This window comes from Sinocyclocheilus grahami, unplaced genomic scaffold (genome assembly GCF_001515645.1).
Source record: "Sinocyclocheilus grahami isolate Dianchi unplaced genomic scaffold, SAMN03320097.WGS_v1.1 scaffold389.1, whole genome shotgun sequence".
In the NCBI taxonomy this organism is placed as follows: Eukaryota; Metazoa; Chordata; class Actinopteri; order Cypriniformes; family Cyprinidae; genus Sinocyclocheilus; species Sinocyclocheilus grahami.
In genome coordinates, this window is record NW_015505568.1 from 735775 (window position 1) to 754328 (window position 18554).

General features: G+C 33.7%; 1 protein-coding gene across 3 annotated transcripts in view; it reads left to right on the forward strand.

The window, feature by feature from the left end:
• LOC107550160 (zinc finger protein 341-like) overlaps positions 1–16462 on the forward strand; it is a 17507-nt gene extending 1045 nt beyond the window's left edge. The window contains exons 2-16 of one of the 3 annotated variants that reach the window (XM_016231389.1): positions 858–965; positions 4124–4299; positions 4383–4532; positions 5413–5625; positions 6680–6854; positions 7496–7589; positions 7747–7952; positions 8833–9020; positions 10269–10477; positions 11424–11520; positions 12523–12655; positions 12805–12916; positions 12980–13050; positions 14360–14578; positions 16000–16462. In XM_016231389.1, coding sequence (XP_016086875.1) covers positions 858–965; positions 4124–4299; positions 4383–4532; positions 5413–5625; positions 6680–6854; positions 7496–7589; positions 7747–7952; positions 8833–9020; positions 10269–10477; positions 11424–11520; positions 12523–12655; positions 12805–12916; positions 12980–13050; positions 14360–14578; positions 16000–16223 — 2375 coding nt within the window. In that variant the 3' untranslated portion in view covers positions 16224–16462. Of the gene's footprint in view, positions 1–857; positions 966–1893; positions 2434–4123; positions 4300–4382; positions 4533–5412; positions 5626–6679; positions 6855–7495; positions 7590–7746; positions 7953–8832; positions 9021–10268; positions 10478–11423; positions 11521–12522; positions 12656–12804; positions 12917–12979; positions 13051–14359; positions 14579–15999 lie in introns of those variants that run through there. The other 2 variants (XM_016231390.1, XM_016231391.1) reach the window with 2 other exon arrangements.
• Positions 16463–18554: the final 2092 nt, after the last annotated feature.

Below are 18554 nucleotides of genomic sequence, written 5' to 3' on the forward strand. Positions count from 1 at the left end.
TGTTATTATTTAAAAGCTGCTTGTGATGGGCTTTGGTTCATCATGTGACTTTCTCATCACCTCCTGCATTTGGTGGTTATCAGTGTGTTACAAAGCTACAAAACAGATTTCAGTACTTCAATAGGTTGGTATATTAACATTATATCAAATCAAATATTGATGAGAGTAATTATAATTATTAATACTACTGTATACTATGTATGCACTCACTTAAACAGTATTGTAACTGGTGTAATTGTCAGATAGTGGTTTGTTGGTTTGTTAAATAACTGATTTAACAGATCTTTATAAACAGACCTTTAAAACTCTAGACAACAAGCCTAACCAATATCACCACTGTGGGGTTTTGGAGAAATAACATTTTTTGAGCTTTGATCATTTTAGGCTTTTCTCAAATTTGTGTATGGTATATAACATTTTAAATGGTTTGGCCCCTTCTGTACTTCGTGATTTTGTGCATTTTCGCTCTACAGTCTCTGTAAGAAGACATAAGGATGTGCACATCTATTGACACGTTTAAATTCAAACTACAATTTTATTTAAAAGCAACTCAAATCTGTAAACACTGATATAGCTGTGGCTTAACTGAACGTTATTTTTACTGTTGTTGTTTGTTTTGTGGCTCTGATGGGATGTGTATAAGTATTACTGCATTGTATATGTTTGTTATTTTGTTCTATATCTGTGATTATGATTACCTGCCAAGGGACCGCGGATGAAAACTAGCCATTTGCTAAATTCGGTACAATGCATGAAATGGAAACATTTATGTTAAAATTTTACATGGTCCCATTTCAAATAAAGTTTAATAAAAATTTAAAAAAGTGATTGATTAATGCATATTTGTCCCGTTGAAGGCATGGACAATCAGACGGTGCTCAATGTCCAGTCACTGTTAGACGGTCAGGGGGGTGTTTTGGATCCGGGAACACAGAATGTCTCAGGAACGACCATCCAGCCAATGGGTGAGACTCATTCACGCATTTATCTGATTAAATATTCGAGTTTAACATAATGCATAATCCGCCTGTTAAAGGTAAAGTGTGCATTTGTATATTTTAGTATTTATATAATATTAATTCATATTTCGAAAGAGATTTTACTTTAACTTTTCATTTTATTTTAGTTTAAGTTTGTCATGTGCTTTTGTCATTTTTATTAGTTTTTTTTATTTATTTCTATTTAGCTTTAACTTATTTTATTTCAGTTTAAGTTGCCAAGGCATCAATCCTAATTAAAGTGTTTTAAGTTTTCCATCGAAAATTTTTATTTTATTAAATTTCAGCTTTATTTCAATTATCTAAAATGATTATTAATAGTTTTATTTTTTGTTAACACTAACAACACTGTTATGTATATACATAGTATTTTTGTATTAAATTTGTATATTTTCAGTTTTAATTTTAATTTTATTAAATTTGTTAGGTGCTTTTGTCATTTTTATTAGTGTTTTTTTTTTTTATATTTCGATATAACAATTAACAAACTTTCAGCTGAGCAGGTTTTAGGCAGGATGAAATTTGATCATGCCTTGACGAAATAAGTGTGCATTACCTGTGTTCTGCAGCAGGAATGGAGAATCCAGCCATAGGACATCCGTAGTATCGCTGTGCCATCAGCAGACCTGCCACTGTATCTGTGCTGCAGAAATTCACCAGATGAGCAGCTCCACCAAGCGCTGCCGACTATTTCAGTAAAGAGAGAAAGAACACAGCAGAAATAAGCCAATGAACCTGTTTAATGTTCAGTCTCCAGTGTCTCCAGTGAAATCCAAAAGATCAAATGTTGTGATTTCTCTCACACCATTTAAAACATTAGCCAATTCCCATTTTTTGAGCTTTGATCATTTTAGGCTTTTCTCAAATTTGTGTATGGTATATAACATTTTAAATGGTTTGGCCCCTTCTGTACTTCGTGATTTTGTGCATTTTCGCTCTACAGTCTCTGTAAGAAGACATAAGGATGTGCACATCTATTGACACGTTTAAATTCAAACTACAATTTTATTTAAAAGCAACTCAAATCTGTAAACACTGATATAGCTGTGGCTTAACTGAACGTTATTTTTACTGTTGTTGTTTGTTTTGTGGCTCTGATGGGATGTGTATAAGTATTACTGCATTGTATATGTTTGTTATTTTGTTCTATATCTGTGATTATGATTACCTGCCAAGGGACCGCGGATGAAAACTAGCCATTTGCTAAATTCGGTACAATGCATGAAATGGAAACATTTATGTTAAAATTTTACATGGTCCCATTTCAAATAAAGTTTAATAAAAATTTAAAAAAGTGATTGATTAATGCATATTTGTCCCGTTGAAGGCATGGACAATCAGACGGTGCTCAATGTCCAGTCACTGTTAGACGGTCAGGGGGGTGTTTTGGATCCGGGAACACAGAATGTCTCAGGAACGACCATCCAGCCAATGGGTGAGACTCATTCACGCATTTATCTGATTAAATATTCGAGTTTAACATAATGCATAATCCGCCTGTTAAAGGTAAAGTGTGCATTTGTATATTTTAGTATTTATATAATATTAATTCATATTTCGAAAGAGATTTTACTTTAACTTTTCATTTTATTTTAGTTTAAGTTTGTCATGTGCTTTTGTCATTTTTATTAGTTTTTTTTATTTATTTCTATTTAGCTTTAACTTATTTTATTTCAGTTTAAGTTGCCAAGGCATCAATCCTAATTAAAGTGTTTTAAGTTTTCCATCGAAAATTTTTATTTTATTAAATTTCAGCTTTATTTCAATTATCTAAAATGATTATTAATAGTTTTATTTTTTGTTAACACTAACAACACTGTTATGTATATACATAGTATTTTTGTATTAAATTTGTATATTTTCAGTTTTAATTTTAATTTTATTAAATTTGTTAGGTGCTTTTGTCATTTTTATTAGTGTTTTTTTTTTTATTTAGCTGTAATTTATTTTATTTTTAGTAATTTTAGTACTTCAACTTATTTATTTCAGTTAGCTGCCATTTAAAAGCTTTAATTTTAATTTTTTAATTTTTTAATTAAAATTTTTAGTTTTTATTAATTTCTGCTTTTTTACCATTTTTATTTAGCTGTAATTTATTTTTACTTCATTTCTTTGGTAATTTTAATACTTAAATTTTTTAACTAAGTTTTTCATCTAATATTTATATTTTATTTTATTTCAGCTTTATTCCAATTACTTAAAATGATCAATAATTTTAGTTAACAATAACAACACTGATTTGTGTATACCTAGTAGGGCTGTCAAAAAATTTCGAATATTCGTTGAATTTAAAATAAAAATCCACATTTGAATGCAAAAACGTTGCATTCGAATTTTAGGTGTGCGTCAGGCAGCCTTATCAGTGGCGCACGAGATGCGATGACGATGTAAGTGTCGTTGCATTTGAATGCTTTTGTTAGTCTATCCAGTAGATGCGACCCACTAGATGCAGCGCTGCTACGTTGTTCATTCAAAACATTGCAGAAAAAGAGAACAATCAATGCGGGGAAGATGTTGTTTACGTCAAAACTGAAACCAAGCCGTTCACACAGAACGCGTATTTATCACATTTTCTAGAGGGATGTCTATCACCGCTGCACTCGCGTCTCGCACAAGAGAGCGGCATGTTTAGAAAGCCATGTAAAATGTAAGTTCAACTTTTAAAAAACATGTCTCATGTTTTTAAATGAAGAAAGTACTCTTTGTGATTGGCTTTCGGTTCTTTGTATTAAACTATACATGCATGCATGATACTGTTTTGTTTCTAATTGTTTAAGCAACTTTATCAATTATATAAGGTTTATAAACTTTATTTTAAACATTATGCACTTTTTTTCAAAGATAGTCGTGTTATTTTATTACGCTTTGAAGAAACGTGCATAATATTTTGCGAGATGCGCCCTCTTGTGGCCTCAGGAGAAAAGCCAAAAGCTTTTTTTCCCCCTAACTGAAATTATGCCTTTTAAATTCGAATATAATTCCAATATTGATAATATTTAAGTAAAAAATTCTAATTTAGTTTTTCAGCCATTTTGACAGCCCTAATACCTAGTAATGATGCATTTGTAAAAGCTTTTTCATTCAATTATTTGTCTTAACACTTTCCTGTCACATTATATCTGCAGATGATGATGATGTCTTTCTGTGTGGGAAATGTAAGAAGCAGTTCAACTCTTTGCCGGCATTCATGACTCACAAGCGTGAACAGTGTCAGTCCAACACGCCGTCACTGGCCACCGTCTCTCTGGCCTCCAACAACGCCTACACCTCCGTCCCGTCCATCAGCGCCGCTAACAGACAGGTACCGCACACCTGCTGAAAAACCAACATGAGACGCCATATTACTGAAATTCATTCTGTTTTTATGTTTATATAATCCTCAAGGTGTCAACGTACATCACCGTGCCGCAGTCACCGCTCACACACACGCTGGTCCAGGGAAATGTGTTGGTCAGCGATGAGGTTCTGATGTCGGCCATATCAGCGTTCAGCTCTCTAGACCAGCCGATGGCAGCCATGCAGGGATTGACGCAGGTAACACTGAATAAAGCTTAAAGGAATAGTTCTGCCGAAAACTAGAATTTGCTGAAAATTACTCACCCTCAGGACATCCAAGATGTATTTGAGTTTGTTTCTTCATCAGATTTGGAGAAATGTAGCATTGCATCAGTGTCTCAGCAATGGATGCTCTGCAGTGAATGGGTGCCGTCAGAATGAGAGTCCAAACAGCTGATAAAAACATCACAATAATCCACAGCACTCCAGTCCATCAGTTAATGTCTTGAGAAGACAAAAGCTGCGTGTTTGTAAGAAACAAATCCATCATTAAGATGTTTTTAACTTCAAACTGTTGCTTTCAGCTAAAATATGAGTCCATAATCCATAATAACGCTTCCTCCTGTGAAAAAGTCCATCTCCTTTCGTCTCTCACATCAAAATCCAGCCACATATTTGTTTAGAGCTGTTTTGGCTTGTAAACGCTGCTTGATCTGTGCAGATTTCTCTCCTGATTCAGATTAGACCACTTTTTCACTGGAGGAAGTGTTGTTATGGATTATGGACTCATATTTTAGCTGGAAGAGGCAGTTTGAAGTTTAAAAACATCTTATTGATGGATTTGTTTCTTACAAACACACAGCTTTTGGCTTCACAAGATGTTAACTGATGGACTGGAGTGGTGTGGATTATTGTGATGATTTTATCAGACTCTCATTCTGACGGCACCCATTCACTGCAGAGCATCCATTGCTGAGACACTGATGCAACGCTACATTTCTCCAAATCTGATGAAGAAACAAACTCATCCTAATCTTGGATGTCCTGGGGGTGAGAACATTTTAAGCAAATTAAAATTTTTGGGTGAACTAGGATTACAAATAAACTGGTAACCTCTGACATTGCTTGTGTTTTTCAGAGTAATCTCGGCATGCACGGAACCTCGTACCTCCAGCACCATCAGCAACCTCCACAGCCCCTCCCTCCCACACAGGCCACGCCCATGTCCTCACAGGTGCCCTCCAGCAACAGTAACTCAGTGGTGCAGGTGTACAGCACACTGCCCCCTATGGCCGGAGGCGGTACTGCAGAAGTGTCTGCTCTGGGGCTTCAGTCGTTTCAGTCCATTCAGGTACAGCGCTGTTCATTAATTCACATGATCTCAAACGTAATGTGCATATTTCACGAGTATTAAACTCTGAAATTCACTCAAAATTAAGCTTCATGGTACATATTTGACAGAAATGGTAAAAACACAATATAATAGACCTACGTTATAATATAATATATACTATTATAGTAATTATTAATATTTTGAATATGCTATTATTTTTATATTTTCAGTAGTTTAAAGTTAAGTAACTTTTTTAGTAGTAAATGTTATATTAGTATTATTTATATACTATTATAGTATTCATATTTTGAATCAGATTTTTTTAAATTTTCAGTTTCCATTTAAATTTTAGTTTAAGGTTTAGTCATTTTATGTGATTTTGTTATTTTTATTAGTTTTTTTTTTTTTTTTTTTAGTTTTTTTTTCTTTCAGTTTTTCAGTTTGAGTAATTTTAGTACTTCAATTTACACTTTTTTATTTCAGTTTGTTGCCAAGGAAACATTTCTAGTTTTCAAGTATTTTAATTTTAATTTTTTCATCTAATATTTATATTATATTTCATTTCAGCTCTATTTTAATTAATAAAAACAATTTTAATAGTTAAAATTTCAGTTAACAATAACGTCACTGTTAGTGTAGATGTTTTTATTTCTATTTAGCTTTCATTTATTTTTATTTCACTTTTAGTTTTGGTCATTTTAGTTCTTTATTATTAATTGCAACATTAGTCATTTTTGTTTAAGTTTTCAAAGTTGTTCATCTAATATTTGTTTTATTTTATTCCAGTTATATATCAGTTACCCCAATTTTTTTTATAGTTTTAGTTAACAATAATAACACTGGCTGAAAATAAAAATATGCATTTATAAGTACATTTTAAGTATATTTATATAAACCTCTAAAGGACTTTGTAAACAGTTTTTAGAAGGTGCTATTGATAAATAATATTGAATTATTATTAAATCAAGGCCTTTTCTGATTAAATAAATCTGCATATATATTCTACGTTTACTGATGCAGGTTTGCTGTTTAATGAACATTTAATTACCTGATGTGTCTGTGTGTTCGGCAGGTTCCCAGTCAGTGTGTGGAGGGCCAGGTGTTCAGCGCCGCTCCGGTTTACAGCCCAGGAAAACTGACCAACAAAACCAAGACCTGCACCATCAGCACAAACCTCTCTGAGCTGGGTGAATATGACAAGGTTATCATCCCTAAGAGAGCCAGAACCTCCAAGAAAACACAGGATGGTAGTTCACAGCGTCAATACATGATCTACACCAACCAGTCTGCTTATGTATTTGAATAAACAAGTACTACTTTTCAAAGTTTGGGGTCAGTAAGATTTTTTTGAAAGAAATTAATACTTTTTATTCAGCAAGGAGGCGTTAAATTGATCAAAAGTGACATTTATAATGTTACTAAAAATTACTATTTCAAATAAATGCTGTTCTTTTGAACTTTTTATTCATCAAATAATCCTGAAAAATCAAATGTATCACAGTTTCCACAAAAATATTGTGCAGCACGACTGTTTTCAACGTTGATGATAATCAGGAAGTGTTTCTTGAGCAGCAAATACTAGAATGATTTCTGAAGATCATGTGACGCTGAAGACTGGAGTAATGATGCTGAAAATACAGCTGCGCATCACAGGAATAAATTATATTTTAACATATATCTACATAGAAAACAGCTATTTTAAATTGTAATAATATTTCACAATTTTACTGTTTTTACTGTATTTTTATTAAATAAATGCAGCTTTGGTGAGCAGAAGTGACTTCTTTCAAAAACGTGAAAAAATCTTACAAGCTCCAAACGTGTAAACAATAGTACATATAAAGTAACTGACAATTGCAAGAATATCCAGTCTCTTATTTTGTTCCAGTAGGCCAAGCTAAAGGAAAAGCCCAGAAGCTCAAGTGCAATTACTGTGACAAAGTGTTTACCAAGAACTTTGACCTCCAGCAGCACATTAGAAGGTAAAAGAGAAAATTCATATGAGATGTTTTTGTTCAGTGGTCTCAAAATCATGAGAGTAACTGCACGAAATTCAAACAATTTGCAAAGCACATGCGTAAACATTCACAAGAACATAAACATGGCATCTAAAACTCTGTCCGGCGTCTAAATCTGCAGTCACACGGGTGAAAAGCCCTTTCAGTGTATCGTGTGCGGCCGTGCCTTCGCTCAGAAGTCCAACGTGAAGAAACACATGCAGACGCACAAGGTCTGGCCCGCTGGAGTTCACAGCACTGCATCCAGGATGCCCATCACCGTACGCGTGCTTCCTCTAAACAGTGACGAAAACTCACAGCAGACAGAGGAAGAAGGGCAAGAGCAAGGTGAGACAGCACGAGCTAAATGAATAGTTCAAACTAAAATTTTAATTTGATGAAAATGTTCTCACCCTCAGGTCATCCAAGATTAGGATGAGTTTGTTTCTTCATCAGATTTGGAGAAATGTAGCATTGCATCAGTGTCTCAGCAATGGATCCTCTGCAGTGAATGGGTGCCGTCAGAATGAGAGTCCAAACAGCTGATAAAAACAACACAATAATCCACAGCACTCCAGTCCATCAGTTAACATCTGGAGAAGACAAAAGCTGAAACAAATCCAGCATTAAGACGTTTTTAACTTCAAACCATCACTTCTGGTTAAAATGCGAGTCCTCTATCCATAATATATTTTTTTCCAGTGAAAAAGTGGTCTGGTCTGAATCAGGAGAGAAATCTGCACAGATCAAGCACCGTTTACTGTCCAAAACAGCTCTAAACAAATATGTGGCTGGATTTTGAAGTGAGAGACGAAAGGAGATGGACTTTTTCACTGGAGGAAGCGTTATTATGGATTATGAACTCATATTTTAGCCATAATCAGTGTTTTGAAGTTAAAAACATCTTATTGATGGATTCGTTTCTTACAAACACAGCTTTTCACTTCACAAGACATTAACTGATGAACTGGAGTGGATTATTGTGATGTTTTTATCAGCTGGTTGGACTCTCATTCTGACGGCACCCATTCACTGCAGAGCATCCATTGCTGAGACAGTGATGTAATGCTACATTTTTCCAAATCTGATGAAGAAACAAACTCATCTACATCATGGATGGCCTGAGGGTGAGCACATTTTCAACAAATATTTATTTTTGGGTGAACTATTCCTTTAATCCTGGTGATGTTTCATACCAACCTAAAGATTTGTGTGGCTTCGTCTCCAGCCATTGAGGAGCAGGACGCTGAGGTCCAGGAGACACAGGGTTCGGCGGAGGGGAAACAGAGCAGCGGGATGAACCAGAACAAGCAGATCATCCTCATCGACAGCTCGTACCAGTGCCAGTTCTGCTCGGCCAAATTCAGCACCTACTTCCAGCTGAAGTCTCACATGACGCAGCACAAGAACGAACAGGTACCGCACACAGACAGAAACATTTTACAGAGCCAGAATACTAAATATCACCACAAAATGTATATTGATATTTATTCATTTAGCACACTCTTTTTTTTTAATCCCAAGCTATTTACAAAACAGAACAAATATTTGTAATATACAATGCCAGGTTTATTAGACAAATAGATTATGAAGCAAGAGGAGAAGTGCAGAAATAGAAAATTATTTTCTTACCAGTTTTTGTTCCCCACTGAAAATATCTAAACATCCTTAAAATTAGATAAATTAACTATATAAAATATTTAGATATTTAATTAAATAAGTAAACTTTGCAAAACCGCATAAGAGAATATATCTTGAATTAAGCTTATTTTTCCTGTGCTCATTATAGCAAAGATGTTTTTTTATTATTGTTTTCAGCAGAAATGTAAAGAGATTTATGCTTAAAAGGGAAAAACAAACAGCTTAGAATACATTCTCTTAAAACAAGTTATTACTTAGCAATTTTGCTTCTCGGGTAAATTTATCTTGTTCTGTTAAATAATGTACGCTACTGTTTAAAAGCTTGGGTTCAGTAAGATTTTTTTTTTTAAGAAATAAATATCTTACGCATTAAAATGATCAAAAGTAAGGACGTTTATAATGCTACAAAAGATTTCTATTTCAAATAAATGTTGTTCTTTTGAACTTTGTATTCATGAAAGAATCCTGAAAAATAAAATGCAAAAAATAAAAATACTATCTAACAGTTTTGCTTCTCAGATAAATTGATCTTGTTTTAAGGATATTTAAATGACATAAGATATTTTGGTAACAGTTTACTTTAAGCTCACATTAGGAAACAGTAGTTAATGCATTTACTAACATTAACTAACAATGAGCAATACATTTGTTACAGTAATTATTCATTTTAAACTTTAGGTAAAATAAGTTTAACTGTTCATTGCTAGTTCATGTCATCATGTTAACTTTTGATTTTAATAATCTATTATTAAATGTTGAAATTAACATTAACTAAGATTATTAAATGCTTTAGTAGTATTTTTCATTGTTAGTTCATGTTAACAAATGGAACCTTATTGTAAAGTGTTACCACTGTTTTTACTGAAAAAAGAGACAATGATGCTAAAAATATAAAATAGCATCTTTAGTTTTAGATTTACACAACCCTAAACGTCATGTAAAAATGAAGTGTGGATAGTCATTTTACATCCTCTCTCAGTGTGCGATGGTCAAACGTGACTAACTCTATGAAGTTCCTGTCAGGTGTACCGCTGTGTGGTGAAGAGCTGCTCTCAGACGTTTCAGAAGCTGGATCAGTTTCTGGAGCACATCCACACACACCAGGAGCAGCTGACGTACCGCTGTCACCAGTGCAATAAAGTCTTCCCATCGCTCTTCGAGCTCGGCCTTCACCAGTACTCACACAGCTTCTGTCCGCAGCAGAACCAGCGCAAAGAGACCAACTACTACAGGTCACACACAAACAATCACTTGCTAACTACTACAGGTCACACACAATCACTGATCAGCTACTACAGGTCACACACACAAACAACCACTTACCAACTACTACAGGTCACACACACACACACACACACAATCACCGACCTGCTACTACAGGTCACACACACACTCACACAATCACTGACCTGCAACTACAGGTCACACACACACACACACACACACACACACACACAATCACTGACCTGCTACTACAGGTCACACACACACAATCACTGACCTGCTACTACAGGTCACACACACACACACAATCACTGACCTGCTACTACAGGTCACACACAAACACACAATCACTGACCTGCTACTACAGGTCACACACACACAATCACTGACCTGCTACTACAGGTCACACACACAATCACTGTCCTGCAACTACTGGTCACACACACAAACAATCACTTACCAACTAATACAGGTCTCACACACACAATCACTGACCAGCTACTACAGGTGTCACACACACACACAATCACTGACCTGCTACTACAGGTCACACACACACACAATCACTGACCTGCTACTACAGGTCACACACACAATCACTGATCAGCTACTACAGGTCACACACACACACAACCACTTACCAACTACTACAGGTCACACACACACACACACACACACAATCACTGACCTGCTACTACAGGTCACACACACAAACAATCACTGACCATCTACTACAGGTCTCTCTCTCTCACACACACAAACACACACAGAATTACTTACCAACTACTACAGGTCACACACACACACACAATTACTTACCAACTACTACAGGTCAGACACACACACACACAAACAAACAATCACTGACCAGCTACTACAGGTCAGAGTGATAAGACTAAGAGGTTAAACTCTGCTCAGATCTGAATGTGTCGTTGTTGTTGTTTTTGTGTTCAGATGTATGAAGTGTCAGAGTAAATATTCCACACAGGAAGCTCTGGAACAACATCTCCTGAACGCCACACACAACTACCCCTGTCCACACTGCCAGAAGGTCAGCAATATTTCAGTATTGTTTACATAATATTATAGCATTTCTTAATCTTTTATATTTATATTTCTTTCTTTTTATATTTTCACTGTTCATTTTCATTTTAGTTTAAGTTTTAGTAATTTTATAATTTTTTATGTATATATTTATTTTTACCTTTATTTTATTTATACTTCGGTTTTAGTTTTAAAAAAATTAAGTTTAAGTTTTACATAGAATATTTACATTTTATTTCAACTTTATTTCAATTAAATCTTTTTTATATATATTTTTTTTTCAATTTTTTGTAATTTTAGTACTTCAGCTTAAACTTACTGAAGTTGGTTGCCAAGGCAACATTTCTAATTTGTTTGTTTTTTTATTTAAGTTTTTCATCTAATTTTCATCTAATATTTATATTTAATTTCAGTTGACAAAAAATATCTTATTTAAAATGTATTAGTATTATTCAATACCATTATTGTATTTAATACTTTGAATTAGCCTTTATTTCTATTCTCAGTTTAAAATGTTAAGTTTTAGTAATTTTGTTATGTGCTTTTGTCATTTTTAGTATTTTTTTAATGTTACTAGTTTTAATGTTTTTTTGTTTTGTTGTTTTTTTTAAGTTAGTTGTCAAGGCAACATTAAATGTAACTTTTTCATCTAATATTCATATTATATTTTATTTTATTTCAGCTTCATTTCAATTGATGAAAAGGATTTGTAATGTTTTTAGTTTTAGTAATTGTATGTGTTTTCATAATTTTTATTAGTTTTTGTTTTTGTTACTTTATTTCAATTTTACTATAGTTCTAGTTTCATCTTAAACTTTCTAACTACCATTATAAAGTGTTACGTTTTTCATGTAATATTTATATTTTATTTAAAGTAAAAAAAGATTTTGAATAGATTTCGTTTTAGTTAATAATAGCACACTGCAGAAGGCACCAGAGGAGTCAGCGGCAGAAAAGAATCATACTGAAGAATCAAATGAAACATGGTGAATGTGTTTGTATCGGTCAGGTGTTTCCGTGTGAGCGGTATTTCCGCAGGCATCTCTCCACTCACGGCGTCGGCGGCAAATTCAAATGTCAGATCTGTAAAAAGTTCTTCAAAACCGAGCACTACCTCAAACTACACACAAAGATCCACTCAGGTACAGTATTTTACTCGTAAACACAGTTTTAGTCTTATATGGTTGAGTTTATGAAGGATCTAGAAAGATTGAAGTCCCACAAACAGATGAGTTAATGTATTAATTAGCTTTGATCGAGTGCCGTAAAGTGAGATTTAGTTGTTTTGCAGGAGAGAAGCCGTATAAATGTTCCGTCTGTGAGGCCACGTTCAACAGGAAGGACAAAGTGAAGAGACACATGCTGATTCACGAACCCTTCAAGAAGTACAAGTGTCCCTTCCGGTGAGTGACGGCAGAGACATCCGTGTGATGTGAATGTGTTTGATGATTTGATTTCTGTGGCAGGACTCATGTGGGCTGCACTAAAGAGTTCAACAGACCCGACAAACTCAAAGCTCATATTCTCTCACATTCAGGTGAGGATGATGAAGTCTGAACTTTAGTACTTCAGTTTTTCATATAATATTCAGCCTTATTTTAATGAACGAAACTGATTTTAATAGTTTGTTTTAGTATTATTCATATACTATTGTAGTATTTATTAACAATGTTAGTATTATTCATATACTATATTATAGTTGTAGTTATTTTAGTTTACGTTTTAGTCATTTTTGTTTTTTAGTTTTATTTAGTTTTATTACATTTTGGTTTTAGTCATTTTAGTTCTTTAGCTTAAAATTATTTTCTAATTATCATACATTTTCAAGTGTTAAGTTTATTTATTTATTTTAACTTTTTTTTTAATAAAAGAAACTTAATAGATTTAGCTTTAGTTAACAATATATTGTAGTATACTATACTATTTTGTATTTTTATATGCTAATATTCATATTTTACTTAATTTCAGCTTTATTTCAATTAACTAAAATAGTTTTTAATAGTTTTAGTCAATGATATTTTACAATCATTGAGACATTAATAGTTTTTATTAATATTTTGAATTGGTTTTCATTCTTATATTGTCCATTTTCTTTTTAATTTTAGTTTTTTTTGTTGTGTATTTGTCATTTTTTTTATAATTCTATATTTTTATAAGTTTTATTTCAGTTTTTGTTGTTACTTTAGTACAAGGTCAAGTTTAGAAAAGTTCTCAAACCCCTTTTGATTAAAATCTGCATTTTATATAATATATAATATATATATATATATATTAGTTTTTAAGCATATATATTCAAAATTATTATTCAATTCTATTATTCTAAATATTAGTGTTTACTTAAAAATGACTTGGTTTTCATTTTTATATTGTCCATTTTCTTTTTAATTTTAGTATTTTTGTTGTGTTTTTGTCATTTTTATTAGTCTTTTTTAATAATTCTATATTTTTATAAGTTTTATTTCAGTTTTTGTTGTTACTTTAGTACAAGGTCAAGTTTAGAAAAGTTCTCAAACCCCTTTTGATTAAAATCTGCATTTTATATAATATATAATATATATATATATATATTAGTTTTTAAGCATATATATTCAAAATTATTATTCAATTCTATTATTCTAAATATTAGTGTTTACTTAAAAAATACTTGAATTATAATCAGTAAATATTTTCTTGGCAAAAACCCTTAATATCTTAGTAATAGCTGTGCTTATCAGGTGAATTTATCTACTGTTACTGCAAAACAAGGCAAAGATACTCTAATAAATGTTATTTGTTGTTGAGTAATGTGGAACTGTATAATAATGTATGAAGGGAATGTAGGTATGATCTCTTTCTCTCTGCTGCAGGTATAAAGCCGTATAAGTGTCAGTTCTGTCAGAAGTCGTTCAGTCGTCGCGCTCACATGCTGGAGCATCAGCGCTCGCACACCAACAACTACCGCTTCCGCTGCGCCGCCTGCAACAAGGGCTTCACCCGCCACAAATACTACAGCGATCACAAGTGTCCGCTGGCGGGGGCCACGCAGGGTGCAGACGGGACGCCGGGACGGGACAACAGCGGCCAGGGTAAATACACACACACCTTAAAGGGACAGTTCAACCAAAAATTAAAATTTGCTGTTAATTTACTCACCCTCTGGCCATCCAAGATCACATTTTACATATTCAGTAGAACAGTAAAGAAGATTTTTAGCTGAAACTGTGATCCTTGGTGATTCATAAAATGCAAGTAAACAGCTACTGGCACTTTGGGAGTCAAAAAAGCAACACAAAATGAATCCCTGTGGCTTCTGATGATATATTAAGGTCTTATGAAGCGAAATGATCAGTCTGTGCAAGAAACTGAACATTATTTACAACATTAATACCTGTAATCAGAGCCTCTAGACAAACTAGGAAATCAGATTCTTTTCCACAAACTGATTCTTTCGAACAGTTCGTTTCAATGAACTGGTTCAATTCACTAGTTCATTTACATAATCACGCAGTGATGTAAAGTATACGCGATTATATTAATAAAGCACCCAATAATAATGTGAAACGTGGATGTTTTACACGTCTAAAGCATATAAACAGAATAAACTAGTCTTCATCAGCTCACCTGTGTACATAAACAATGAGAAACCCTAACTCATGAGTTTGGTTCACTCATGCTCATATCAGCGGCTTATTCAGTCTGAGTCGAACTGTTTCCTCAGTTCAGTGACTGCTGAATGATTCATTCATCACAGGATAAGATGCGCTGGTATTTCATATAAACAGAATAAACTAGTCTTCATCAGCTCACCTTTGTACATAATAATTGATGTTATTAGGGTTTCTCATTGTTTAAGTTTGGTTCACTCATGCTCATATCAGCGGCTTATTCAGTCTGAGTCGAACTGTTTCCTCAGTTCAGTGACTGCTGAATGATTCATTCATCACAGGATCAGATGCGCTGGTATTTCGGCTCATTTTGACTGAGTAACTTGTAGATCTGTGCTGCTTGAGCCACAAACTGTTTCAGATGATTCAGTCCGATTTGGTGAACTGATTCAACTAGTTCACCAAAAACTGGTTGGTTTGTGAACCGGTTGGTTTGTGAACCGGACATCACTCCGAACCGTTTGCCCGAGGCTCTGGATTACAGGTAATAATGTTCAGTTTCTTGCACAGACCAGTCGTTTCGCTTCATAAGACCTCAACATATCGTCAGGAGCCACAGGGATTAATTTTGGTGTTGTCTGTATGTGCTTTTTTGACTCTCAAATTGACGGTAGCCATTGACTTGCATTTTGTGAATCACCAAGGAGCACAGTTTCCGCTTAAACATCTTCTTTACTGTTCTGCTGAAGAAGAAAAAAGTCACCTACATCTTGGATGGCCTGAGGGTGAGTAAACTAACAGCACATTTTCATTTTTGGTGAACTCTATCTTTAACATGCAACTAGTGGAATTAACGAGTCATTACAACCTCAACGAAACAACATCTTTTGTTATTTCCTCAGACACAGGAGACGGATCTCCTGCCGCGGAGCCTGATGAACGTGGAGAAACCGAAGAGGAGGACGAGGATAATGACGGCCAGGCGCAGCAGGATGAAGAACGTGAGCAGATGAGAGGAGAGGAGGAAGAGGAAGAGAGGAGCGAGACGAGACTGGATCACATGCAGGAAGACGACAGCGCCGTCAGACTGCTGTCTGAACCCATGTGCTTCCAGACGGGCGACTGATGAACATTTTACAAACGTGCATCACACAGTTTACATGGCGTCGGCTTTCAGTCGTTTTTAAAAGCAGAAATTATGATTTCCTTCATTGTTAAGGGTTCAGATCCCTGTTGCTGATCTTTAATATTTGATTTGTTTTATATTAAAACATTATTATAAGCTGATTTCTTTTTTTCTTGCATTTGTTGAGATGAACTCAGACTGTAACCTAATCGATACAGTTTCAAATAAATATTAATCTGAATTTCTGCACATTTGCAGTACAATTATTATGTATTGTCCATAAATATGTATGATATATATTTATAATGCTTGTCCATAAATCATGCAATTTATGGGATGTGGGCCAAAAACATTATAAAGCAATGTTGTAATTGTTAACAAAAAGTAAAACTAATAATCATTTTCTGTAAAAATAAAATAAAAGTATTAGATGAAAAACTTCAACATATTCTTTTTCATTTAGTTGCCAAGGCAACATTTCTAATTTAATATTTTCTATGTTTAAGTACTACCATTACTAAAACAAAAACTGAAATAAAAAAAGCTAAAAAAGAAATAAACAAACTATTAAACCATTTTATTAGATTAAATAATATTAGATGCAAAACTTAATTTCCCTTAGTTGCCAAAGCAACATTTCTCATTTAAATGTTTTGTAAGTACTAAAATGACAAACTAAAACTGAAATAAAAAATGAAGCTAAAATTAAGTATTAAACATAATAAAAAATAAACTAAAAATAATTTTCAGTAAAAAAAACAAAACAATAAAATGTAAATATTTGATGAAAGCCTTCCCTTTAAGCTTATTTTAGTTGCCAAAGCAACATTTCTAATTTTATATTTTTTAGGTTTTTATTTATTTTTTTCTAATTTATTTTTTTTTAATTGCTAAAACTGAAATAAAAACAAATTACAAAGAAAAGAAATATAAAAAAAAAACTTTAAAATCTTTTTTTTGTAATATATATATTAAAAATTAAAATAAAATATAAACAGATGAAAAATGTAAGTTGTATTTTGACACCTTAAGTGTATTTATTTCAGTTAGTTGTCCAGTTTTTTTAAATGTTTTTTTTGTCCATTAAAATGCAACGTTTTGTGAGGTTTTATGCCAGAAGCGTTGTTTTTAAGATGTTAAAAGCAGTTCAACTTTTGCAATAAAATGTCTGGAAACCCCTGCATTTGTTCAGTTTAGTTTGATTGTACCTCATCCATGAGGATTTAATGCGAATGCTAAATATTTTGCATTACAAACAGCATCCAGGTCTCAAAAACACCAGACATTTTCCCATAGAGTTATTTATTCAGCTGCTGAACATCTTTTCACATTTGACTATACATACAAATCAACGCTAGTAAATAAACTCGGAAACGACCATGAAAGAGGCCGCTTCTACTTTATACTAAAATCATCTGATTAATCTGAAGAGAGAGGAGAGTATTCACACCATGTACAGGATTCAGTTCATACACCCTGATGATATATTGAGGTCTTATGAAGCGAAATGATCAGTCTGTGCAAGAACCTGATCATTATTTACTTTATTACCTGTAATCCAGAGCCTCAGGCAAACGGAGAAATCTGATTCTGATCTGATTCTTTCGAACAGTTCGTTTCAATGAACTGGTTCAATTCACTAGTTCATTTACATAATCACGCAGTGATGTAAAGTATACGCGATTATATTAATAAAGCACCCAATAATAATGTGAAACGTGGATGTTTTACACGTCTAAAGCATATAAACAGAATAAACTAGTCTTCATCAGCTCACCTTTGTACATAATAATTGATGTTATTAGGGTTTCTCATTGTTTAAGTTTGGTTCACTCATGCTCATATCAGCGGCTTATTCAGTCTGAGTCGAACTGTTTCCTCAGTTCAGTGACTGCTGAATGATTCATTCATCACAGGATCAGATGCGCTGGTATTTCGGCTCATTTTGACTGAGTAACTTGTAGATCTGTGCTGCTTGAGCCACAAACTGTTTCAGATGATTCAGTCCGATTTGGTGAACTGATTCAACTAGTTCACCAAAAAGAACTGATTCGTTTGTGAACCGGACATCACTCCGAACCGTTTGCCCGAGGCTCTGGATTACAGGTAATAATGTTCAGTTTCTTGCACAGACCAGTCGTTTCGCTTCATAAGACCTCAACATATCGTCAGGAGCCACAGGGATTAATTTTGGTGTTGTCTGTATGTGCTTTTTTGACTCTCAAATTGACGGTAGCCATTGACTTGCATTTTGTGAATCACCAAGGAGCACAGTTTCCGCTTAAACATCTTCTTTACTGTTCTGCTGAAGAAGAAAAAAGTCACCTACAT